Source organism: Chaetura pelagica, unplaced genomic scaffold, assembly GCF_000747805.2.
Source record: "Chaetura pelagica isolate M959 unplaced genomic scaffold, ChaPel_1.0 scaffold50, whole genome shotgun sequence".
Taxonomy (NCBI): domain Eukaryota; kingdom Metazoa; phylum Chordata; class Aves; order Apodiformes; family Apodidae; genus Chaetura; species Chaetura pelagica.
Genome location: NW_009952366.1, coordinates 1444993 through 1471706, shown reverse-complemented (window position 1 = coordinate 1471706; position 26714 = coordinate 1444993). Strand labels below are relative to the sequence as shown.

General features: G+C 36.4%; 1 protein-coding gene across 1 annotated transcript in view; it reads right to left on the bottom strand.

The window, feature by feature from the left end:
• Nucleotides 1-20838: 20838 nt before the first annotated feature.
• METTL25 (methyltransferase like 25) overlaps nucleotides 20839-26714 on the bottom strand; it is a 59040-nt gene continuing 53164 nt past the window's right edge. The window contains exons 11-13 of the mRNA XM_010008049.1: nucleotides 23193-23267; nucleotides 22507-22578; nucleotides 20839-20937 (exon numbers count right to left, since the gene is read on the bottom strand). Coding sequence (XP_010006351.1) covers nucleotides 20839-20937; nucleotides 22507-22578; nucleotides 23193-23267 — 246 coding nt within the window. The remainder of the gene's footprint in view (nucleotides 20938-22506; nucleotides 22579-23192; nucleotides 23268-26714) is intronic.

Here is a 26714-nt window from a genome sequence, read left to right as displayed (position 1 = left end):
TGGTTATTTTGTTTGATTTTTTATTTTTTTTTTAAACCAAACTGCCTTGTGTTACTGTGGTCTACTAAGTGACTGTAGTCAGCATATCCAGTAGTCTGTCCAATTTCTTTGGAAGGAGAACTCTTATTGAGCATTAATCTTTAATTGTTATCTGAAGCATTCCTCTTCTGGGATGAGGGCAGTTGTCAGTGTGCTGAAAAATGCCACTAAAAATTTCATCTGTCATATTCCTAAATCCTAATCTGAGAAATTTCACATTCATGCTTCTCGGTCAGCACGCAAACACACCATCTCAGTCTCTGTAGAGATATAAGATGGGTAGGCTTGAGCGGAACACTAGATTTTTTTCTTGTCCTCAAGTGTTGCTACATACAAAATACAGATTCTTTGCAAGATGGAACTACATGCTATGAACAGTCAAATGGCTCCAGTTATCCTACTGTGTCCACGTTCAGATTGTTTCAAACCTCCTTTTCTGGAAAGCCTGTAAGAGAAAGATTAATGGCAAATAGGAAGCTTTAGAAAACACAAACATCTGGAAGTAAAGATGTGATAGTGGTGTAAGCCACAGTGGAATAAAGCATTTGTTTAATGCAACTTTTAGACGCAAAAGCCAGTCAATAGAGAAAGACAGCCAGCAATTTAATGGCACACATTTGTTTATGTAAGGTCTGCTGTGCAGAAGAGCCATCGAATTTAGTTTGCAAACTCTCCAAAACAGCAGGTGCTGGGTGTGCTGAACTGTCAGAGCACCTGGTTCCTAGGGGCAAATATACATCATCACTCACATCATCACTTGAACCTCTTCTGTCTGGCTGATGATCTTTGTTACCTGCATAAGACTCTTCTTGCTCAGCTTCTTGCAGCAATGCAGGGCCAAATAGGGATGGGGAGGAAACTGGCAGCACTGATTCCACAGGGATGACCCAAATCTACTCCTTACTCCTGCCCAATACAAATCCTACACCATATTTCATCTGCATGTGCAGCTTCTGCACTACAGCAATATATGGCATAGACTGCAAAAATTCAAGTGTGGGTATGCAGTAGTGTTGATATAAAAAGACAATAGTTTTTAATGTTGTGAGCTATTTTGCTGGTGATGTTTACATTGTGCTGATTTTAATTACCCGCTCAGCAGGTTGAAATATTTTCTTCAAGATTGTCTTTCTCCTTGCCCCTGTAAGTCTGTTTCTAATTGAAGCTGATATTAAAGGAAAGTGACTTTTTTCCTAATGCCATTTCATGCAGTGCATTAGTATTCTCAAACATCATTGCTTGTATAGTTGCATTGTCAATAGGTAGCAGAATAGATATAAGGACAATGTTTCTTAGCTTGCTGGTTTGCAAACAGCATTGCAACATGAGAAGAACCTCCAAACTAATTTGTACTATGTGGTCCTTTAGTGAAGAACAGAAGTGCAGCTCAGAGTTTTGTGGACTTTCTAAAAATAAAAAGACTTTATCTAACAGATGACTGGATAATAGAAAATATGTTAGAATATCAATAAATCACACTGATGGATGGAAGCTTGCCAGCTACTGAATTTATCTTGTGTTAAAGTTAAATCCAATTTAACTGTGTGTGTGGGTGAGGTTTGAGAGACCAACTGTGAACTGCAAAATATTGGTCACAATTTTATAATACAGTGAATCAGCTCCATTTTCACTCAAGCCAATGTAAGTCAAAAGCATTTAGCTCTCTGCAGAACTGAATGATAAAATGAAGGATTATTCTATGAGGAAAGAAAACTAACTGTTGCATAATAAATGGGTATAGGAGTTTCAGGCATTTAAAACTCAAGAAGACTCAAGACCACCTTACATCTTCATTATAAACCCTTTCATTAGGACATATTCCTATTAAAAAAGTCTTTGTTTATTGTCAGAGAAGCAGAAACATCCCTTTCCTAAATTCAAATAAAGAGTGAGGAACCACTCTTTAAGACATTGCTACTGAGTACTATAAGATTATGTATTGGAAGATTATGGCCCTTCTAGCATCTCATTAGATAAGAAATAGAGAAACAACTATGGAGCCTGGTGTGATAAATGAGCCAAAAAAATCTCTTTGCAAGACATCTTTATATATGTGAAAGAACCACAGCTGAACCTATTTCTTTTTGAGATGAAGACTAAAGAATTGAAATTGTCCAAGGCTTCCTCTTGCAAAGGTGGTCAGTTGCACAAACAAGCACTTGTGTTTGTATGAAATCCTACAGCAGTCGGGGAGCATCAGCTCCAGTCTCATACATCCAATTGCAAGCTTATGATTAATTAATCTCAACTGTAATGTGTGTATTCAGTTTGGGAGGGAAGGCACACATACACAAGAAGAGGAAGGATGCAAGAAAATTGCACAGGGGAAACACTGCAGTTAGCAAATTTCTAGTGTAAGCATGAGTGTAACAGATAAAATCCCATTTCCTTTGTTCAAAATCCTCCCAGTTGATTTGAAACTTTCCTCTTAATTTAATTGAAAGGAAACAATTGATTACCAATAACAATCAAACGGTTTAGCATCTTATATAAGTTCCGCTTTATCTGTGAGAACGAGAGTTTTTTGGTTTTGCTTTTGTTCATTCCAGAATAGGACAGAAAATGTCAGTGGCAAGAAATAGCAACTTTCTAAACCTATTAGGATGGACTGTAAAAGTTTTATTGTTTTACATTGGGCAATGACAAGTTTCTCAAAAGCACTGAGATTCCCAGCAGGTAACAGACAACTGAAACTGAACACTGAAGCAAATGTATCACAAATTATACCTCTTGGTCAGTACATGTTTCAAACCACGGAAGGAGCCAATTTAGGAGAATTTCAGAAAGATCGAAACAACTCCTTCCTGAGGCTTTAGGTATACCACACATTTCTAGGGTAGTACATGGGGTCTCAGTGTTACCCATCTCTTTGAGAAACCGTGCTAGAAGGAACGTGATACATTTCCATTTTAAAGGCTTGAGAATCTCTCTGTTTTGGTGGGGTTGTTGGGTTTTTTTTGTGGTTTTTTTTTTGGTTTGGGTTTTTTTGTGGTTTTTTTTTTGGTTTGGGTTTTTTTGTGGTTTTTTTTTTGGTTTGGGTTTTTTTGTGGTTTTTTTTTTGGTTTGGGTTTTTTTGTGGTTTTTTTTTTGGTTTGGGTTTTTTTGTGGTTTTTTTTTTGGTTTGGGTTTTTTTGTGGTTTTTTTTTTGGTTTGGGTTTTTTTGTGGTTTTTTTTTTGGTTTGGGTTTTTTTGTGGTTTTTTTTTTGGTTTGGGTTTTTTTGTGGTTTTTTTTTTGGTTTGGGTTTTTTTGTGGTTTTTTTTTTTGTTTGGGTTTTTTTGTGGGTTGCTTTTTATTTTTTTTTTAATTTTTAATTTTTTTTACTATGCTGAAAGGACGGTGCTGATCCCACAGGGAATAGAAGCGACTGCGAGACCCAGCCTGCAAGGAAGAAGTTGCTGCCTTTTCTGGTGTCAAGCAGTCAAAAATCTTCTCTTGGAAGGAAGTCAAAAGTGCAACGGATAAATCAGATAATTTCATTATATAAGCAGGATCTCAGTAGAAATGTTATTGCCGGTCTTCTCTGCTGAATAAAAAGTCTAGTTTAATCTCCTTGCACAAAGACATAATAATCAGATTCTCTGTCCCACAAACACGTTTCTCACAGAAGTCCAGCTGAGACTGCGGTTAACTAGAAAAAGCAGCGAATACATTTTAAAATTACTTTTAAACTTCCTCTTGTTTCATTCCCCTTCCCTTCTATAACATTTCTGTCTGCATGAAAGTCTTCCACCATCTCTTGAGAGCTATTCTTGGGCTTTATCTTTCCAGAAGTGCTTATATCACATGCTAATTGGCTTAATTAACTACAAGACACAGCTCCAACAAAAGCATTTCCTATCTAGTCAATGTGACCATTAAAAAGTGATTTGCATTGCATTTGGAACAGCAGACGCTTAGCCTGTGAAAGGGGCTAATGAAGCATGTGTTCTGGGCACACAAATCAGGTGCTAGAGGTGGAGAAAGCAATACACAATCCCTCTGCAGAAGCAATTTAACTAGTGGTTTTCCAATAGAGATTGACATAATTTTTTTTTTCCGCAATGATAAAATAATTAAGAGAAATGGAGAACATTTCCGCAAGCAATTTGACAATTATAAGATGAAATGCAGTCTTTATTTGTAGTAATTCATGCAAGTGATTCAGCATGTACTAGGTCAGAAAGATATTCTGTAAACTACGTATTGAAAGCAAAACTTGGAAGGGCAAGTGCAGTGTTCAAGTGTAGCTAATGACCTGCAGAGACAAACCTGCACAAACACAGGGCTCTGGTCTCATGCGCAGCAGCAGTGGAGCACCCCAGGCACCAAAAAAGGGCACGGAGTCAAATGAAATTTAGGATACATGTAAGTGCTAATATACAAAAATATAATCCTGTAAATGTCCACACAGACACCTCTTCTGATCCCCACATGCCTCTGGAAGCTGCAGGAGACTGATGGTGCCTCTCAAGATCTGGCGAAGGGCTGCCTGGGTGCTTTACTGTGTTCCTTCCTTGCTTCTGCTCCTGATGCTCAATTCAAATTGGGAGGTTTTAGATTTATGTTTGGTACTGTCTGGAACAATACAAAGCTTCTGGTCTTGCTCACATGTTTATTTCTGCCAGCTAAGATGTCATGTGTGGATCCCTAACAGTAAGCAGAACTTTGCTGGAGGTGTGAAATGTCAGTTCTGCCAGGCCTGGCATGAACTCCTTCAAGAAATATATCTCCTCAAAAGCATTGTTACACTCTTCCTCAGTAGTTTGTTTCTCTTAACAATGCATCTGCTCAGGAAGATAACTTTTTTGTTTGTTTGTTTGTTTGTTGGGGTTTTTTTGATAAATTGTGACGTTTCTAAATTTTTATCTGCATACTTAGTTTCCTTCCATTTCTAGTAGGGGGAAGAAGACCCTGAACATAACCATTCACCTTCTACTAACTGTGGCTTTTCTTTCAGTGACAATACCACAGTTTCTGGCAGCACAGCAGCTTGTGCACCTGTGTCCAACTTAAAATGAATAAATGTTTCATTTGCTTTTGGACTGGTGGATAATTCATCTTCTGTTGCAATGATGTCCAAGAATTCCTGTTTCTTCACTCTCTCTTCAGATTCTCCTGGCACCAGTAAACTCATAGAAAGTGATGTAATTGCTTAAGAGTTTTTGCATTTTCTCCAAAGACCAGGCATTGTGTTGCTTATTGCAATGTGTGGAACTGTTAAATGTATGCTGATCTTCATCTCTACATGCTTTCCTTTTCCCTTATTGCCGTAATCATCTTTTGAGTCTTCTGTGTCAAAATTGCCTTTACCTCTTTGAAGTAAATTTTTAAAGAGTTGAAACTGGATCTCATATTAATTACTGTCTTCTAATTCAGATTTCAAATATGATTTGTTATATAGAAACTTAATCACCAAGATTTGAGGTGTTTTAAGCCCTCTGTAAGTCAGAAAATTTTCTATCTTCACTTTTCATTCTGTAATTAAAACACCTCTCATTTCATCTAACATGGAGCCGAGCATTCCTCCAGTTCTGTGAGAATTTCAGAGCTGGCCTTCTCCATCCAGAGTTTGTGGAAGAGAGTCAAGTTCTGTTAAATTTACTCCACATCTCTCTAGGATTTCAACCATTTAAAGATAATTTTATTATTCCACTGTTTTGTGGGGTTTTTTTTAGTTTGCTGTCCTCCTGCCATCCTGCATCAATTAGGGATCAGAAAAATCACAATGCTTGACAAATGTCTGGTTTAGTCTCTAACATCCCAGTCATTAACACTTGATTGATGCATTTCCAAATCACCCAGTAATATATTTCTTGATCCAGATCAGTCACTGTCATACAAACACTGTTTCATAAAATTAAGAGCATGCACCATGGTGTTAATGCTGGTTTTTACACTGTGGAGGTTTTAATCTTGCACTACAGTCTCTAAACTTGACATTTTTGTGTAGTCAGATCATGACCTCGGCTCCTGGGTTGCAAGTTAACAGCACAGCACAATGTGAGCCTCAGAAGCATATGGTGCCTTTCCTCTGGCTCTTGCAAAAGTATCTCAAGTGTGTGACTCCCTGCTAGTTTAGAGGAGTTTCAAAAAAGGAACTATGGTCAAAGATGAAGGTGTGTAACATTGCATTTTTGCCCATACACAATGGTACAGGACTTCTTGATATTAAATTTAAATTGAAAAAGAAATTTTGTATTTTCTGCTATGTTTCTCATTAGTCTGTCAATCTTTTTCCTTACTTACATGTTTCAGAGTCTAGAATTGAATCATCACAATAAGATTTGGGTCTGAATGTCATTTTAGACATATATTTATTCGATTTCAGTATATCTTTAAATTTACTTTTAAACCCAAAGAATGAAAATGTTCTTTAAATATTACCAATCTATGTTTTCCTGCGATGTATGTAGTTATATTGTGATTTTAATCTTTGAAATCACTGTTATAGATGGGAAGAAGGTTGCAGGTTGACCAAAGAACGTTTTACTTCAGAAACCTTGTCACAAAAATGTGAATGTAATTGTTCTCAAAGTGAGAAACCTGACATGTAGGAGGAGAGTATCTATTTCCATTTTGTCTCTTCTGCAGAAAACAGTTTATTGTACTTCTCTTCATTCTCTCATTTACAACATAGATGTGGAAATCTATTTTAATATGCTTAGGGTCAGGAACTGGGAAGAAACATCTATAAGTAAAAAATTAATGTCACTATGAATTCCCATTTTAGAATTTGTGAAAGTCCTCAGTGGTTGACTGAAGGGTTAGGAAGATTTGAAACCTAACCGAGAGGAAATTGCTGTTTGCAGCTTCGATGAGGAAAGTGTAACTTGCGGAAGATGATACACTGGAAGACAGACATAAAAATATGTGTCTGGAAAGGCTCTCAAGGGATCATTTATCTCATTTGTTTCTAGTGGGTGAAAGTCACCTATTAGTAGGATTGGATGTCAAGCTTTCCCAGAGTTGTGTTGGCTCTGTGCCAACTTGTCACCTTCTGTGCCTTCATTTTTGCATGAAAGCACCCTGATACAGTGAAGCCTGAGTGCCCTTGGATGTGTAGGCAATGGATTCAGTGGAGGATGAGGATGAAGGGATGGCAGCCTCATGAGCAGCATGCAGGATCCAGAGACAAAGCTGAACTGGAACAGGCTGAAGTGAGCACTCATCCCATATTAATGCTCATCTTCCCCCTGGCTTTGTGCTCATAACTCTGTTCAGTGAAGGGCTGTATGCTGGGAGTTACTGTGCTGGAAGACAGTCTAAAAAAATATGGAGGGAAGGTGTGGAACCCTGTGCCTTTGGAGCCAGAGTGTATATAGAAACATGGGAGGCCTTGCAGGTAGGTTAGAAAAAGCTCATTTTCTGTAATGAACAGGCATCTACTACACATATCACTACAAATGTCAATCTTTCCATCCCTTGTTAGATGGTCCTGTAACACCTCCCTTTCTTACTCTCAGAGGACCGCTCTGCAGATTTTCTCGGAACCTCACAGGTATTCTGACTAGATTTGGGGGAGAGAATTTGTGGATTTCGAACAAGAAACTTCCGTTTGTGAACTAAATCCATGTGCAAATGCTAAAATTTATATTCTGTGGGGATCTAAATGGGTCTCCAAGGTCTGCAAGCTTAGAAGACTGGAAAATTGCTAGAAACCTGGCAAGGTGATGTCGTCACCATTCTGCAGCTCCTGTGGTATAACACAGCCTGAGTTTTCTAGAGGGGAAAACAATCCATATCGAGACTGTACAGTAAGGCTCTGTCAAGCACTTCAATTTTTGAGAAGCTACAGTGCCTTGAACTGGAGTAAGCAATGAGGTTAACAGGTCTCCATGGAATCTTAGACCATAGCTGGATAAATTTCAGTGGACCAAGAGCAACCTCAAGTTCAACACTTTGATTTCATAGTTTTCTTTTTCACTAAGACTTTTAAAGTCCAGATAGGACTTTAAAAACTATAATAATACCACACGTGGTTACACGTATATATGCACAGATCTGAAGTTTGAAAGAAGGGAAACCAGCAAACAGAACCTAAGCTTCTTTTCTTGGCAAATATAAGGATTTTACTTTTCCTTTAAGACAACTGCAACATTCCTTAGTTAATGTGGGGTGGTAAATTTAAAAGTTGATGCCTTGAAGGCTTTATATTCTGGTATTCAAAATTTGCTTTATATGGTGAAAAAGATATTGTGCCAATGGGTTGATTTCCTACTTTTTTCTACTTATTACTACAATAAAAGGAGCATTTGTATTAAAGAATAAATAAATCCTTAATTTAGCTTCCTGGCAAAAATGTATAAGAACTAGACTAGATTGTTTATACTTGTTTGTAATAGAAAACGTACTGGTGTCCTTGCTACATGCCATATAAAAGATATTAAGATCAGGAAAATTCCTTACATTTTCCACTGAGTAAAGGAGTTTACAGGTCACACAGAGAAGAACTACATCCTCATCAATTTACTCTTCCTTTTGCGTAGGCTGTACAGGAAATCCTGGATCAGTAGGAATTCAGGTAGGAATGCTGATTACTTGGCTGGTGATCAATTTTCATACTAACAAAGGAAAACCTAAAAATATTTCAAGAAAACTGTAACAAATTCTTGAAGAGTATGCAAACAGAACTCCATGAAATGAACATATTTCATAATGCTCAGAAAATCTCCCTTCAGTTGTTACCTAACTTCAGGAGGAACCTGAACTGAGGAATTAAATCGCTTATCTTTGTTTCTTAAGAAATTACAAAAATATTTGTAAATGGCCAAAACTTTAAAACTAACATGTATCCTTCATGCATCCTCGGTAGAAGTGGTTATGAAATATCACCACAACTTTCTTGTCTACATCTTGCTAACATGCAGCACTTCATATATCAGGAAAGTCAAGGTGATTTTCCTGGTGCATGGAAGTTGTTTAGTACAGCAGAAAACAGAGCACCACATTTTGTGAACTCCATCCCTTTCTTCCTCTGCCAGTATCTTCTGCATTAAGGTGCAGCACTACAAGATCACATTTGGCAGTTTTCCTCGAACTCCCAGTACCTGGAGTCAAGTGGTTACAAGAGAATCTCTCCTGCTTTTTAAAACAACTATTATCCCACTTAAACAGAGACTGAGCTGAACCATGCAGTTCAGTAAGCGGAAGATTCATTAAAATAAACAAATCAATAAAAAACATTTTCATTCTCACCATTAAAAATATGGATGCCTGACAGCAAGGCAGGTCTCTGGAATGGAACAGCTCCTCCTTAGGTGTTTCGCAGTGTTAGTGCAGAAGGGCAATCCAAAGGGACTCTCTCATGCCCAGTAAATACAAAAAAGTGTGCTCAAACACTAGCCCTGGATTTGTAACAGGAATTATTAGGAAAAAGAGCAGACAGAAAATACATTCTAAGAGAACCCAACATGTTTTCAACACTGTTCCCTCCCTCAGTGTACCAGTATTAAAATAGGTTTGCATAAGAGAGTAGGAAGTGGGAAGAAAAAGGCTCCCGGGGTTAATATGTAATGACTTTTAAATTCTTATTAATCATTAATACAATGGATTTAAATGAAAATATATTCCTTGCCTGCCAGTATTACCTCACCTCATATTCAATAAAGAGCAGCGGGAATATTTACTAAAACAATACAATGAGACAAGGTGGCTCTTTTTTCCAGAAATCAAAAATGAAATTGAAAATTCAAATAGAGAACCATAGGAAAACTGAATGGAAACATACTAAGACTTTGCCTAAGTTGCAACTTTCATCAAGTCCTGACATATTTGTAAAAATGGTGACATGTACCTCTTGACACGGTAAAGTAAATAGCAGGAATTCATCATTCTGTGTGATTCAAAGCACCGGGCTACAAGGTATGTATTTATACAGCATGACAGTACAAGCACAGTAATTGTTGGAAATTGAGTAATTATATTCAAGGAGATTTGACTCAAACATGTTGCCTCTCATCTTTAACGCGCACTGAGTTGGCTTAGAGTTTTCCTGTTAGAGATAATTACTTAGAAAACTTTGTGTGTTGTGTAGAGAGTACAATGTGTAAAAATAGATACACTAACTGGAAACAATTCTCCTTTCCATTCTGTTCAATTATTTTGGTTTACATTTGCTGTGTTCCAAATGGTCAACATCTTTTTTTCATTAATTAATTAAATCGGTCTTGCTTTTGTTTTCTGTTCTAGCTAAACAAAGTCTAAAAAGTTTCCATTGTTGCTGTTGCTGTGTTTCCAAAACATCCTGTGGTATGTCCGATCCACTATATATTTGGCTATTTTTTGTGTGCTTGCTTTGAATGTTCAGTCTGCATATCATGCAGTGTTCTCTCTGGCATCAAATGTCTGAATTCCCTTGCTAGCCTCTCTGCTATTAGTTTGTGGCATACTAATTTGATCATAACATTGATATAAATATTAAGTGTGTATATTACACATAGCAAATTTATCTTGCAAAGAAGTCTGGGGTAAATATGTTTCAGAAATGTTTACTACAGCTATCTAGTTAATTTTCAAAACATATTTCTTTGTGTTTGAGCCTATTTTGAGTACATGTTCCAGAAATACTTCAATAAATGATCTTCATTAAATGAGTAGTTACAACTGTCAGTTTTTATCAGATGCTCTAATAGTTGCCAGAAATACAGTTAATAATTCATATGACATCATTAATCCTCTCCTTCAATTTACCATTCTTGCTGTTGTAGCTCATGATCCAGTAAAATATTCCCCACTTTTTACTATAATGAAATGCCTCATGACCTAAACAGGATTACAGTAGCACGGCTAAGCAGATGAGCCAGTGTCTGCAGAAACAGATCTAGCTTTGCTGCAGAAATTATCCAGTCAGAAAACAAAGCAGTGGAAAATGTAAATAATAATTTCATACCATTTGTGAGCCATCTGCAGGCCAACAGGTATCCCCTGAAGAAATTAATGTATTTTTTAAGACAAAAAAGATGAGAGATAAATACCATCTGCCAGTACAATTCACACTGGGGGGAATTCAGCACCAAGTGATGGAACAGAACCAGGTGGGCATCTTGCAGTCTGATATTTAGCTCTTCAAATAACGTTTAAATTAGATATATGTAATTCCTGTATTTTACACCTAGGAGTGGAATTCACATAAACCAAATAAAAAGTGGAATTCACCAATCAATATGTCACAATGTTTTCCTGTTCTTTTAACTAGTACACACACATTCAATGAAAAATACTCTCTTTAAAAAGAAAGATGACCTTGTCCAGCAAAGCGAAATGCTTTGTGGTGTTCTTCTGATAGTGTTTACTGAAGCATGCTTGTTTTGTTATGGAAAGTGATTCATTACCTGTGTGCATTTTTGGGCATCTTCTTAGCAACAAATTGCAGAGGTAAAAAAGCCTGCCATTTTAAGGCCACAGCCAACTACAGAATTTTTAGGAACTGAATGTAAACATTTCTAGTATCATTTTCAATAGAAGATACACGGATTAGACACAAAAAGAATGACACAGAACTTTAAAATATTACTAGGGCTGTAGCTAACTTCCATAACAAGTATCAGGGATTTCAGGTGTTCACTGACAATTTGTGTCTTACATAAAACTGTCTGTCTAGAATAATTTTCCTTGGTTTTGGGGAAAGTGGAACACTGGAATTCATATTCCTCAGTACATCACTTTTATTTTTGTAGGCCATAAAAAATTAGGTCAGTGACTGTGTATATTGGTATTGGAAATTTGCAAGTCTAAAACTGTTTGCAATAGGCACAGGCATTCTCAGCATCTACAAAACAAATTTCAGATTTCTATTCTATATGAAAGCTTATTCAGATTACTTGAAAACACATTTTACAAACTTTTACTTTAACTGGAAAATGGTACTTATCTCCAACACTCTATTACCACACAAGTGAAAAAAAACAAGCCAAAAAAGAACAGGTGAAAAGTCCATGGAAGTTTAATATTAAAGATAAAAATGACGTTTCTAATACAAAAGGATGGTTTCCCCGAGGAGATGTTTCAGGAGTGAAGGTCAGTTTTTGAAGAGCACTTTAAAGAACATTTAATTTTGAAGAGGATTGTCAGAATGTACATGTAGTGATAATGCAGATAGTGTACATCCAAGGTGCTTTTCTGCCAGCACAGATTTATCACACATAATAATACTAACCTGTCTGAACAGAAATTGTGTTTATTTTATTTTGTAGTTTTTTATAAGAATGTCCTCCAAGCAACTTGGAAATGACAACACGCGTTGCAATTTTCAGTGGCAAGCCTGTGCATTTGCTGTTCTAGGGAAGCACTCTAGTTCAATAAGAAAACAGTCTGAACCACCTGGAATAGTATGTCCCACCATATTGCAAAGTGCACTTCTATTATAATTTGCAAAGCATCACTTCTAGAAGACAGAGCAAGTCCTGCAACAACATTCTTGGGAAAGAAAAATACAGTTAAGAGAAAATAAAAAATCTTCCATTCCTTGCAGTGAAAGCTTGGCAGATTTTAGACAGTATTTTACTTTAGCTCCTACTTTAGCACATACTTCAGATTTGGTAACACATGATGCACATATCTTTCCAGAAAAATTAATTGCATTTTGCATACTGAGCTCTGTCTGTCACTGCTGATACACAATAATGCTCACAAACTTCCCCAGCCCTCCAGTGTAGAAGTATGAGGGAAGCAAAAAGAGAATTAATGAGACATTATCTCCAAAATGAAAACTGGAGTAATGCTTCTTTGACCCATGTTTTCCAACAGATACACCAAAGCACATCTATTCAGTCTGAATTCTACCCTCTTGTTCCAAGACAATAATTGTTGGCTGATATAATACTTTGTTTCAGTTTTAGTGATGGAGAAGAGATCTGATACTCCGGGAAAATGTTCTAATTGAAGGTATTTGACTAAGACAGGGAGCCTTTAGATCACCAGATCTTTTATGATGGTGTATTTGTGTTTCTATCTTACACTGTTTAACTACTCTCTCACCATCTGGACGTGGTCACCTAGATGTATATAAAGTACAGGAAAAAAAATATTGGCAGGTTAGTATATGAAGTGCACGACTTCCAAGACCTCAATAACTGCATGCCAGAAATTTCCTGGAACTGAGATACAGAAAACACCAAACCATCCTCAACATCAGTTGAGGACAGGCATAGCTTTTGGAAAATTTCACAGTGGAAAATGAAAACAGCTCCCTAAACGACTGAAAACCCCAATGCATTAATGAGGCTACTTGCTGCAATGACTGAACATATCAGATACAAATGAGGCTGATTTCCACAACTGGAATTACCCAGCATTTGGTGGCAGCATGTCCCAGGCACTAATTACATAAAAGAGCTGTACAGGAGCCATGCTTGACCTGCTGGCTCATCATCCACATACATGGTGCGAGCTGTTCATTGTGACTCTTTGACAGTAAGAGAAAGCTCTTAGCCTGACATCCTTGAAGACTTATCACAAGCAACGGGTGGGAGAACAGAAGTAATAAAGCTCTTTCTCCTTTAATACTCTAGATCATGCTTCTGACTCAAAAACTCAGACTGGATGCTCAGAGGATACACCTGCTCCTGCCCTGGACTGTGCAGCAGTACAGCCATACCAGGGCAGCACTTCACCAGAGTCAACTGGCAATGCTGCAAAGCATAAACTAATTTGGGATAGTACCATGCTAACAGACTTAGGTGGCATCTGGGACCCAGGGTAGTAATACTGCTGTTTGACATGGTGCAAAGCAGATCTAGCTTTCCTTTTCTGAGCTACAGAATCAGAACCTGAAGCTGGTCTCACCTTAACTGACCAAAGCCCAATTAATTAAGTTGACATTAACTTCCGATGACAAACTGGTAAAGAAACTAAATGCTTATTGTGAACTATAAGTTTCTTTTGCATGTATTCAGATTAGTTACAGCAGCTGGTTTGATGGAGAAATGTTACTCACAATACCACAACACTCCTACTTCATTCAATAAAACTGTAGAACACTAATTTGTAAAAACATGAATGTTCATAGATTTGCTCTTCCAGAAATTTAGGTACAATTTGCCAAGCAACATATGAAACCACAATATTTCAATAATACACTAGAACTGAATGAATAATTGTGATACATTTTATACTTAATACATGTTTTCTAAAAGTTAAATGCTATAACTCACAGGAATTTTTTAAAAAAATTGTTCCTACTGACAACCTACAGTAGTATTTTCATTCTTCACTGAGATCCTATCTTCAGTTACATAATTTTCAAGTCCTGCTGGAAAATATTTTCAATAAAGGCACATTTAAAAATGTTTTCCGTAGGAATCTATTCTGAAAATACATCATAAATGGAATTTTAAAAATAAATACAAATTTATGTCTCCCTTTCTACATTTATAGGTTCTGTATTGAATTAATGGGCTACACAGAAAGACTTATTAGTTAGTATTACTTTCTTCAACACATACTGCAGGAATAAGGGATGTGCTGCCTGCAAAGTGGTAAGTGGGAAACATACCTTTACAAAATTAAATTCTACAACACTCTAGAAAATTTCTGCACATGGAAAGGGAAGGAAGGGCAACCGGCTTACAGTAAAATCTTGCTAGGAAGATATTCTGGTTATGTATTGTACCAAATGTTGCTTTTTGAAGAATCAAATCTTTCTTTCTGTATTCATAGAACCAGTTATAATAGAATTCATTACAATTTTACCACTGGAGTCAGTGAAAGCACAGGCTGTGACACTTGAGTTATTCTTAGGAATAATAAGTGTCATTTAAATCTGTATTGCTGTAATCAGTGCTTTCACTGTTAAAGGACCAGCAAGTGGGGAAAAGAAAATTCTAAGAGTTTTAATGCATTTTAGACATATTATCTGAAATAAAAAAATAAGCAAAACAACCACTGGAACCTTCTCTTGCTATATGTCAGGAAGATTTCCATGATGAAACAGGGCTCACAATAATTTCTATGCTGTTCCACTTCAATACGTATAGATAAAAAGGGTACACAATCTCTTTGCCCTCACATTTGCAACTGTCTTGTTACAAAAGGCATTAGGTCACCCACACTGTTTGTCTTCAGCAGATGCTTTCGTATCCAAGCCTGCTCCCATGGAAATCCACAGAAATTTGCCAGTGAGTCAAACGAAGACAACCCAGGTCTTCACTAAGTAAGTGTAGATAACAGATTGTTTTGTATTAATATCTGTTAATGTTTTATTTATGGATGTTTTATATAATGCTGAATGCTTGGTCCCTCTTCTCTATCTAGAAAAATTACAGATATTCAAAGCATATGGATGTTTTCAGAAAAGTGTTAATTTCCCTTTCAATGCTATTTAAAACTGATTCAGGACATGACCTTTTCTCCCTAAGTCATGATTTCAATAGCTGGTATTTAGATAGACGATATTAAACTTGATTCATGTGTTTAACTAGTGCAAATGGAAAAGTCATTCAATAAATCATCTTTTGGATACCCTCATGAAAATTTCTCTCACTTCTGCAGTACTGTTTGAGGATAAGCACAGGAACAAAGTGACACCTCTCAAAGTTGTTTTTTTAATATCTTCTTTTTCTAAAAAAACTTAATTGAATTCTGCTTGCTAAAAGATAACTTGAGTATCACTACAGAAGTGTAACTTTAAAAAGGTCAGTGACTTAAAAAAATAAATAAATTAGCAATTCCATAAAGTTGTTTTGGCCAGACATGTTTTACTTAAATCAAGAATCTGTCTAGGGGTGATTTTAATGACATGCATGTCTCTACACGTCTCTGTACCATGATTCATATACTCAAATTAAAACTACGATTTCCAGGAAAGTAAGGGTTTAGATGTTTTTATTTGCTTTTATTTAAAATTTTTAATCATAAACAGCATAGCAATAGTTTTGCTATTATCACCCTTATAACACTTCCTAGTTAATATTAACTAATATGTTGAACATTTTAAAATGGGTAACACTGGGTTTATACGCTGCCATTGAGTACTTTGTGAGCTGTGTTCTTTGAATTGATACTCATGCCTTGGGATATAAAAAAGGTTAACAAATGGCATATCTGTCTAAGTAATGTACAGCTCATTCTACACTTTTACACATCTGTGTGCCCTCTTGATGACTTCAGCCTTTCTAAAACTAACAAATTAATTCAGGATTTATAGTTGAGAAACAGCATGGCTGCTTCTGCTGTCTGTCTTTATTCATTATGCTAATAATAGGAGGTGTAATAAACAACATTGATTTACAACTGTACATTTTAATTATTGTTTCTGAAGGTTTACGTAATAGGAGAGGTGATCACTGCTCCTTCTTATTTTGAATTTTCTCTTTTGGTGCCAGACTCTACTGAGTTATTCAGCAAGCAGAGAGCTTTGCTCTTTTCATCAGTGATTCATGGAAGAGTTGACAGTTTGTGTGTTAAGGCAATCTGAACTTCAGCCTAACAATCTGATTTGTTGGCTCAGTAGATTTACTGCATCTTGATTTTCTTGATAAATTCCATGTGAAATCCAATACCAGCTGCCCTGACAACATCTTCATCTACATAAGTTCACATTGGTCAAGATGCAAAGAGAAAGAGCCTCAGATAAAACTGAGAATTTTGTAATGAAAAGTTAAAGGTTTGCAGAGGTTTTGCATGCATATTTTTTTTTATCTACAGATAAGCTATAATTAACTTTAGAAGTGATCTTTTGCTTTTGGACAGTCTTTGTTAATTTTCAATGAAGATATTAAAACATTGTATCTTCTTATCATGGGTTACAGACGAAATGGAAAGTCCTTGTTCACTATACAGAGACACTGCAATTGCAAAAGACTGAAAAGAGATAATTTAATGATAAACTGTTAAAGACACAGACCAAAACTATGGATTATACAAAATTAACGTAATGTAGAAAACAGCTTGACTTCCTGGGGTGAAAAGGATAAAACAACTTAAAATGACTGTAAAATCAACAAATAAATAAATTTAGAAGTAGCTCCCACTCATAGCAATTAGTTGAAGTAATTTACTGTTTTGATGAGTGAAAAACCTGTAGCATGAGAAAGATCCATCTATGGAACTCAAAGCAGAAGAAAAAATTCTGTGGACCCATTAATGATAGTCAGTAAAGATTGAAGTAACAGACTGAACTGACTGACTAAGTCTGTTAAATGGATTTCAATAATGATATCTGGAGAAAACTTGCCCATCCTAAGGGTTCTCTTGCTACTAACACAAAACAGAGAACAGTGTGTCATTGTCTCTCAGTTTTCATGAATAGCATCACTGAGATGGTGAGACAAACATTTTAGACAGCCTTGAGGAGGATGCAGGTGTATACTGCAAATATTGGTGTACAACTGCATGTTGCAAGTTTGAGACAAATTTTCATTATGCTGGTGGATTTCCTTGGATGTTTCAGTTTAGTAATAATGTAAAAATGCCTCGGAGATCTTGAATTGAAAAAGACTCCCTAAGATGAGATATTGTACAGAATAATTTTTAATAACTTATGCCTATCCAACTGTCTGGTGCTTATTAATCTGTCTGATCATCAGGAATTAATTTCAAGGCTTTAATAGAGAAAGTAAAAGGAAGCATAACTGTGGTGCAACTTCACTGAGGCTTCCTGAATCTCAGGATTGTATTTCTTTTCTTATAATACTCTGAAATGTAACATTGACAAAGATAACCAGGGAAAAGCAAAATAAAAAAACCCCAACAACTTATGCAACAGTTGCTTGGAGACAGAGAATACAGAGTCATCAAGTTGCATTGGTTATTCCAGAACAACATGGTAAGGGAACTGCAGCTGGATCCCAGAGAATTAGGCCATGTTCCCACCTAAGATGTAAGGGATAAAGAGATTCAAAGATGATAACAAACGCTGAGTATTAAGCTATGAAGAGTATAATTTGTAATTAAAAATACTTACTATTTAATCAGAAGAAAACTTGAAACTAAAATCCCAGAAACTAGAACGGTGCAAGTTGGGTTTTTTTGTGGTGTGATGTTCTAAGGCAGGAATCAAACCTGCAGAATTAAAGTTTATTATCACAAAAGCAGGGTTGGAGATTTGGGGCTACAACATGCTCCTGGATATTAAGGCTGCACACATGCCCTGTGTATACTTTTGTTCCTCCATCCCCGAACAGGTTTCAGCCCTAAGAAAAATAAATAAAACACTCCAAATCTGCTACAGAATGCCTAAATGTGCCTTGAACAGAACTGAGCAAGCACCTGAGGAAAAGCAGGCATATCCCCTATCCCTTAGGGAACTTATCAAGATAGATAGTGCTCTGCCACACTGAAAGAAAATTGAAATTTTTTTCTATCCAAAGACTTCATCATATTTAGGAAGCAGTTTATGTTATGGAAAAACTTTCGGCAATAACCATGAAGAAAAATTGTTTTATTCATCTTGATCACTGTCAGGGATTTTTCCATTATGTAAACAACAGCTCATAGGTATTCAGGCATTCAAAGCTTCAAAACAGCTTTGAGAGCAGAGAGCAACTGACTTCGCTGAATGCAAACTCATCATATAAACCTCTTGATAGTTATTATTCTAAGAAGCACATTGCCTCTGTCTTTGCCTGCACAGACTACAAAGTGCCATGAAAAGTACTGAAAGAGCCTGAGAAGTTGCTCAGGGGGTATGTAAATTTATTCAGACCTTTTAGAATCAGTGAAAGAGCACGTGGGATAATCCTAGAGTTGTGCTTGTTATTCTGAACTGTTGAAAATGTCCTCTTAAGAAAGAAATAAGAATTTAACTTTAAATTTAGATGGGATTACACACATTACAATATCACACAAAATTAGCAATAGTCAGTATACCCTATGCAATTAAACCAGATGAGGCATGCTGAAATACTTTTGGGCTATAACAGGGTTCTTTCAAGCATTTGCTTTCAGTGAGAAACTTTTCTTTCTATGTTTGGACATCACACATCCTCAGTTTTTAGTATCTGATCTGTAAAAGGAGAAGAATCAATTCACTATGCAACAAAGGCAACTTTGTCCCCAAGTAACTTTTTCCAACAGGACATAAGATTAGGATGACAACACTGACACTTCACTAATAATTAGTCATCATGTCTTAGCAGAACATACTATAATAAATATATTTTTCTAAAATTTCTCTTAATCTGTTTTTCTTTTTAACATCATGTACTTTAGGTTGCCTCTTTTTATCAAATGTTATTGGAATTTTTTAAATTCTAGATGCTCAGAGCTTAGGAAAGGATTTTATTTCTTTTGATTCCTCTCCTGGGAAAATAATCTACCAGCTTGTTAGTTTCTTCAGTACTCCCTGTATAACAAAAAGTGGCATACATGGAAGGACTGATTTTCTTTTCCTAGCTCTACTCCAAAGATGCTGTGAGCACCTGCAACTTCTGTTAATTTCCTTGGGTATTGCAGGTGTTCAGCAGCTCTAAGAACTGGACATACTGGGGACAAAAAACTGTGAAAAGCCCATATTGGATCCATGGACATAAGGCTGGAAGTCCTAAAACAGACAGCAGTGAACTTACACCACACAAAAAAATGTGTTTTTTCCAAGTGAACACATGAAGAAAGATGTGACTTGTTAGAAAAACATCTTACTTCTCTTTTCTTGGATGGCCATGTTCAGAAGCTTTCATTATATTTTGCAGACTGAAACAGAGTAAGATTTGTTCATACTCACATCTGAATCTCAGTCTGATTCCCATGACTATTACTGTCACTATACAATTAGAATAAAAGTATTTTCTGTTATTCTCATCCTCTGCCCACCAAAGTTGCATTCTCGTCTTTTCTTCTTTAGTGCTGTGTTTTATTATTTATTTGTTGTCTCTTTTTTCTGTGCACTGGTAGTTATTTATGTTTTATATTTGCTGGAAAATTCTAATAAAATCACCAGGACTTAGAATAGAAACTTTTCTTTTTTTTAATTGATGGAAAATCTGCAAGTTTAATTAGGCAACCCATTGAGATAAATGCATCAACAAATAAATTTCCCACTCATGAATGCAGTACAAGCGACAAGCAACTGCCTAGCAAGTTTTAATTCACTTGGGTACCAAAGTTTATACCCAACACATTTGGCTCAGATAATAGCTTTCTGATAAAACCCAAGGATTGCAGAGTGAACTCCAGCAGGGCAGCTGATTCTTCAACACTGGGAAATCTCCCACTGGATTAGAGCACACACATTTTTCCTGTCAGGCAAACAAGTGCATGCCAGGAACACGTCTGAAGAAAGAAGGGGTTAATACAAAACTGCTCATTGCAGGTAGTTACTATCTACGCTCTTCTAGGCTACTCTATAAATAAGCTAGTCCTGATGGCCTGGAAAACAGGGAAGTACAAAGATCCTATTTAGTCTACAAAACTCTTGTTTACAGAGCAGGTTATTTTTCTTTGTTTATACTGGGCACTATCTGAATCCAGAAAAAAAAAAAAAAAAGGCAAGGCTAGTCTGAGACTGCATGACGCCAACCACTGGTAAAAACTGAGAATGTCTGATCTTTTGATTAGAAATATCAAGACAAGGGTTATTGATACATAGTATAATGCCTTAAAAAGAAAGAAACAAAAATATTTTAAAAGAATAATCACATAATACAGGTCGTAACTTTTATAATAAAGCCAGATGTTCAACATTTTTCAATAACTGACATAAGGAAGCAATGCTATTTATGAAAGATGTATTTATTTCTCATGATTCAGAGAGGCATTTTACTTTTTACTTTTGCTGCTGAAAAGCAGTCTGTGTACTTGAGGAATCAATTAAAAATAATAGATTAAAAGTGAGGAAACAGCAGTTTCAGTTCAGAGCTTTCAGCCTATCTGCAATTTGCTTCCACTTAAAAACATGACTGTTTCTTCAGAGCAATAACTGCATAGCATCTGGGGGATTTCACGGGATCAAATAACTTCACAAGTCCAGACCAGGCAATGTTGTCCTGTAAAATGATATGTGATTGAAGTACATAAAAATGTGTTTGACTTAAAAGCTAAGATATGGTAAGAGGTCCACATTTTGACACACAAAATTGCAAAAAAAAAAATTTAAAATAGCCTTAATGCAAAGCAGAAAAAGCATTTACCTAAAATGAAAATCACAGCAAGTTTGTTGAGAAAAAAGGTTACCCAAAGCAGGATGTAATTTAAATACATGAAATTATTTCTGGCACTATCAAATGACAGCTTACACAGCCCCGCCCCCCCTTCATTAATAAAGCTTTTTTTTCAGTTGAACTAGAGCAAAGAAACTAAGGATCAAGTCCTACTCATGTTATGCAGCACATTCTACTACTGAAGCTAATTAACTGACTTCTCAAATGAATAAGGCCAGCTGGATCTGGTCTTCATGTTGCATATGGCTTTTATCATTGCTATTTTTTCTTCCTAAACACATTTTGTGAATCAACCAGTACAATATTAAATCAATGCGCATATTACATTTAGAAAAGGTAAATTAGTGCTAAATGCAGCAATTCTGATCTCCCATCTTGGAAATCATACAGATCTCTATATGATTTATAACTGCTTGGCATTTGGGAAAATACATCATTATTTAAATATTTCAAATTGCCTCTCTGTAAAAATACCAGTTAGAACAAAAGCATACATTTACTACAACTCGGTTGTTCAAAGTGCACTGTGGCAGAGAATAAAGTGAATTTTTCCTTATGATAAAATGGTGTTGTTAAAATGAAAGGTTTATGGTGGAAAACCAGCTATTCACATGAATGGGTTTAAACTTTAATTTGACCCTGGCCCAGAGCAGAAGCTGGAAGATGTTACCATTTCCTCCTAGCAAATTTTTACATGTCCAAAAAATGTTTACTGGGGCAGAGAAAGTCCGACTGCTGCTTCTGAGCTAATCAGGCCAAGCTCAAAATTAGTGTTAGAAGAAACACTGTAACGTAAGTCATTATGAAGTAAACGTCCTAGCATTTGGTTATTATAACCCAGGTCTATACCTGTAAAATACATCTGGGCTGCGTGGTAGTCAAACATACCTCAGCTGACCCACACAGTTGGAAAAAGTGCACCCTGTCTCATAATTGATCTTAATTAAGAAGCTATAAAAGGAAATAATAAACATTTTGGACCTCAATTAAAATTTCTTTAATTGTATTTTCTAAAACATATTCATTGGAAGCTCTAACATGTATAGCACAATGTTTAGCATTTCTAATACTGTTTTAATTATTAAATATCTCACTATGTTGTATAAAATGAGATTTGTTGCATACTTAATTAATTTATTTTTTACTGTCTATTGACTAGTAATTACCATACAATTAAAAAAACATAAACTTTACTGTTGCTGCTTTGCTGAAAACAAAAACATCTGCTGGTCATATGTTTATACTAAACGGAATGAATGCTTATACTTTTGCAAATATGATGAGAATAATAATTCTGCAACAGAGACTTTTGGTCTGCACAGTAATAAATTGGCTGAAATAGACTCATTTCACTGATGTAGCCGTTAGGTATCATAAAATATAATGCAAAAATACCTGTTCCTTGAGGTAACAAAGACGATCCAGAAGTATCAAAACTTCTATGCAGGGAGCCAGGAAAACCTTCAACTGAAAGAAAGATTAGATACTATAAGGATTCTGGGAAAGAGAGCCAATACACTTCCAAATGGTTACACTTCCACAAAACAATTCCAGGAAGGTCAGTCATTTTCTAGTGATTCTGTTGTACAAGTATCACCTTGTTAATTTTCCCTGTGGGATGGACATCTTCAAAACAGATTATATTAAAGATCACAATGGAATGCCATAAGGTCAGGAAACTCTGTTATTTAGTTGGTTTTGAGACATCGTCTAACAAGAAAATTATATTATATGAGGCAGAACAATTTTAAAGAGGGAAATAATGGATTTTAATAAAAAGAATCTTTATGACATAACTGCATGGAGACTAGTATAGGTTTAAAAGGAGACTGACATTTCATTTTCCAGGGTAATAGTCCCTCTTGAAAAAGAATCTTCCAAGTGTTGGCTTTATTATTTTACTGACACCTAATATAGTTTTGGAACAGGATATGCTCCAAAGTTTGGAAGGGGGAGCTGCTTTGTTTTTGAGATTGTATACCTCAGTGTAAGACAGCCTACCTCCACATAAAACTTCACAGGGCTTTGTTCTAGACTGGCACATATATATTAGGTAATAGTATTAATCCTATAACTTTTACCATATTAAATGCTTCAAGCTCATTCATTCTGTGCCTGTATTTTTCATAATACTCCATTATACAGCTGTCTGGGAGCTGAAAGAGATTAAAAGAAAAAAGATATCAGAGTTATTTTAGTTACACTTTCAAGAAAACTTTAAAATGAAGTATTTTTTCTTACAACATGAAATCTGTGGTTTGTTTTTGAGATTAGCACTTTACTAAGGTTTATAATAATATTCTAACAGCAGTTTCCTAGTTCACATTTACAGTAAGTGTTCTTTAGACAGCATTTTGCACTGACATGAAATACTGAGCTACATTCATTATTCAGAAAGCTCTAGCCATTCTTAAATGAGAATTGCACAGTAACGTAGAGATAACATTCTCATTTTCTTTCCCATATATCTTAGCGCCTCCTCGCCCCCATTTCCAAGAGCTTTATTTAAATAGCTGAGGAGTGGCTTCTGGTGTGAGAGGAACATGCTTCAGTCAGGACACCTGGATGGTATTTCACATTACAAAACCTACTATAAGGTTCTGGAAATAATATCTTTTTTCTCTGCACCGCAAGTTACCCATCTTCAGGATAAGACTTTATTTACTTTGAACTACTACACATTCCCTTCTTCCCAATCACCTGATGCAACTAAGCTGGCATTGTCACTGACTATAAATGCTGTGAACTGGGGCTGAATTTGATGCAAAGGCAGCTCAAGAACTTGAGGAAGCCAAACACCCCACTCCTTTTCAGTAGATACTGCACTACCGCAGGTAGCTAGAGCTATAACCATAACAGCTCTTCACAAAGCGTGTTCTCTCCAGGGCAGCCAGACCATAACATTTTCCATGTTTTAAAGGTCATGATGTCTCTACTCTTCTGCTGTCTACAGTCCTGGATACTAAAGAAGGCAGTTGAGCTGGTCACTTAAGCAACACGTTAAAGAAGCAGGAAGTAGGTTTGCAGTGTTACTGGTGACGGAGGCTGCTGGGAAGAGTGGAGCTGAAAGAGCCCGAGGTACATCTTCAGCATTGGAAGTCTGCAGTACAGCTGCTTTGCTGTGGCTATGGAAAGAGCTAGTCCACAGCTTAGCGGAAAAGTAATGGTACTGACGAAAGACAAAAAACCTAAAAACACTGAAAGGTAAGCAGATTAATAACAGTCAATATTAACTTGTCAAGAACAAATAATAAAGTCAGTCTGCTTTGCTTGTAAGGAGAGTGCAAGGACTCACAACAGCAAAAAAACCAACTGGTTGTCTTATATTTTGATTTCAGCAAGTTTTTGGACATAATTTCACATAACCATTTCATAAGCAAATGTAAGAAGGTTTAGATTAAAGTATTATAAAGCAAGTGAAAACTGTTTAAATTACTATAACCACAGAGTAGTTATTAATGAGTCTTTGAACAACTGAAAACACCTGCTGGCTGGAGGTTAATTACAAAACGCAGTATTTTCATTAAGAACTCAGATGACGCAACAGAAACCACTTTAACTAAGTCTGCAAATGTGCAACTGGAAGGCTTTGCAAGAACTTAAAATGCTTTTCAGAAACTGGAGCATTGCTTAGAAAAGCTGAAATGCTGTACAGAGAAGCAGAGCTAAGCTCAGGTGGAAATAATCAGCTGTTCAGGATGGGTAGCACCAAATGACAATCTGGGAGAGACAGCAGATCAGGAGCTGCGTGAGAGTCATAGTTGTGCAAGTGCAAAAAAAAAAAAAAAAAAGCAATCACTATTCTGAGATACATACGGGAGAGGGGCCTGTGAAGCACAGGAAGCAATCCCTCAACTCTGCTTTGCAGTGGCAAAGCTCTAGCTTCATCCATTTTTGGGCATCAGATTTCAAAGAAAGAAATGAACTGCCTGAAAAAGCTCTGGGAGAGGAAAGAGATTAGAGATTTAGAAAACATAATGTATGAAGAAAGACAGAGAAAATTGAGAGTGGGCATAGTAACAGTTTTTACAAGGGTATCACAAAGAAGAAGGGAGCAGCTTGTTCACTTTGTCTACAGAGAGTAAGGTAAGAACTAATGGACTTGCACTGCAGAAAAAAAAAATAATCAGCCAAAAACTTGAAGTAACTTTCTCTCTTTGAGATTAATTAAGGACTGGGGAGGTTGCCAGGCTCCTCCTCAGGACTCCTTCAGAAGATTAGACAAATGTTTTTCAGGAATGACACAAAATTCTTACTGCCTTAAGACAAAGGGATGAGTTGAGTTAGAAGAACTTCTGTAGTTTTTCAGTCTTACTTCTTGAATTTAAAAAGTACTTCTTCCCAACTGCAAGGGCAGCATTGAGTAAGCAATCTGGCAGCACTAATGTGGACTAAGAGGACTTTTCTGGTCTTATTACTGTTTTATTTTCAGTAAAGCTGTGCAAATATCTGAGGGTTTGTTTTTCTGTTCCACTCTAAAGAGCCAAACCGACTAAATATATCTATCAGTCATGAGATAAACAAAGCAGTTTATTTAACCTCTGCCCTATAAGCTTGTCATTTCAACTGAGAATTAGAAGAGTTTTAGTAAAATGGATTTTCAAAGTTACAGGCTATTTGGAATTAAAATACCAAGATCTGAATTTGTAAAAAAAAAGGATATTAAAACCTTTCTGCTTTTGCTTCCTTAATGTCCTCCATTTTTCAACATGAAGCACTGAAATTAAAAGAAAACAGGCTGTGAAATGTTTGGCAAATAAGAAGACAGATCAAAAATGCCTCCTGGATGTTGCCATACTCAAGTTCTGAGCCCAAATGCTTTTCCACTCCCTCCTTGCTTACTACACATTCCAACGGAATGCATCCTGCTATCATGGATTGATTAGGTAGAATTCCAAACTGTACCTCAATTAAAAGTTTGGTGGTGGAACTAATTCAAAGCAACAATCCAGCTGGAAAAGAGACAGTGTCCACCATGGAGCATTGATAGAAAAGGACATGACAATAGAACCTGGTAGATATGTGGTCAATTTATTAGATGACCAAAACCCAGATAACACTGGCTTTGCCTCAAACTGCAACAGCTTGACACCTGGTTTCAGTTCTTAAAAGGTACCCAACACAATCTGCAGCTATCCTTACAAGGTGAAGAATAAAAATTATTGTTTGCATTTTCAGGAACAGAATTGTACTTACACATGCAAAATAAGGTTGTGAACAAAAGAGCCTTGTCTCTTTGCACTGTGATGGCAGTAGATGCTTTTTATAAAACTAATTTTTGTGGACTGGTGTGGTGGCTCCAACCAAGAGGAACTAGAGGGCAGCAAGATCTCCACTGACTTAGTTCTAACCGTACCACACGCTGGCGGTGACACTAAAACTGTACCACAGGCCAGACTCATCTGTTGTGAACACAAGGACAGCGTGAGAGCAGCTGAGACACCACACACCAGAGCACACCTGAGTCAGACTGCAGTCCCACAGACATGCTGATTGAGCACAGGCTGAAAAGAAAACATTCAGGGATGAGGTGGGGGGACAATTAGTGATAGCATATTTAAAATTTCTCCAGAGAGGGAAAATTTCTCCAGATGTGTCTTTCC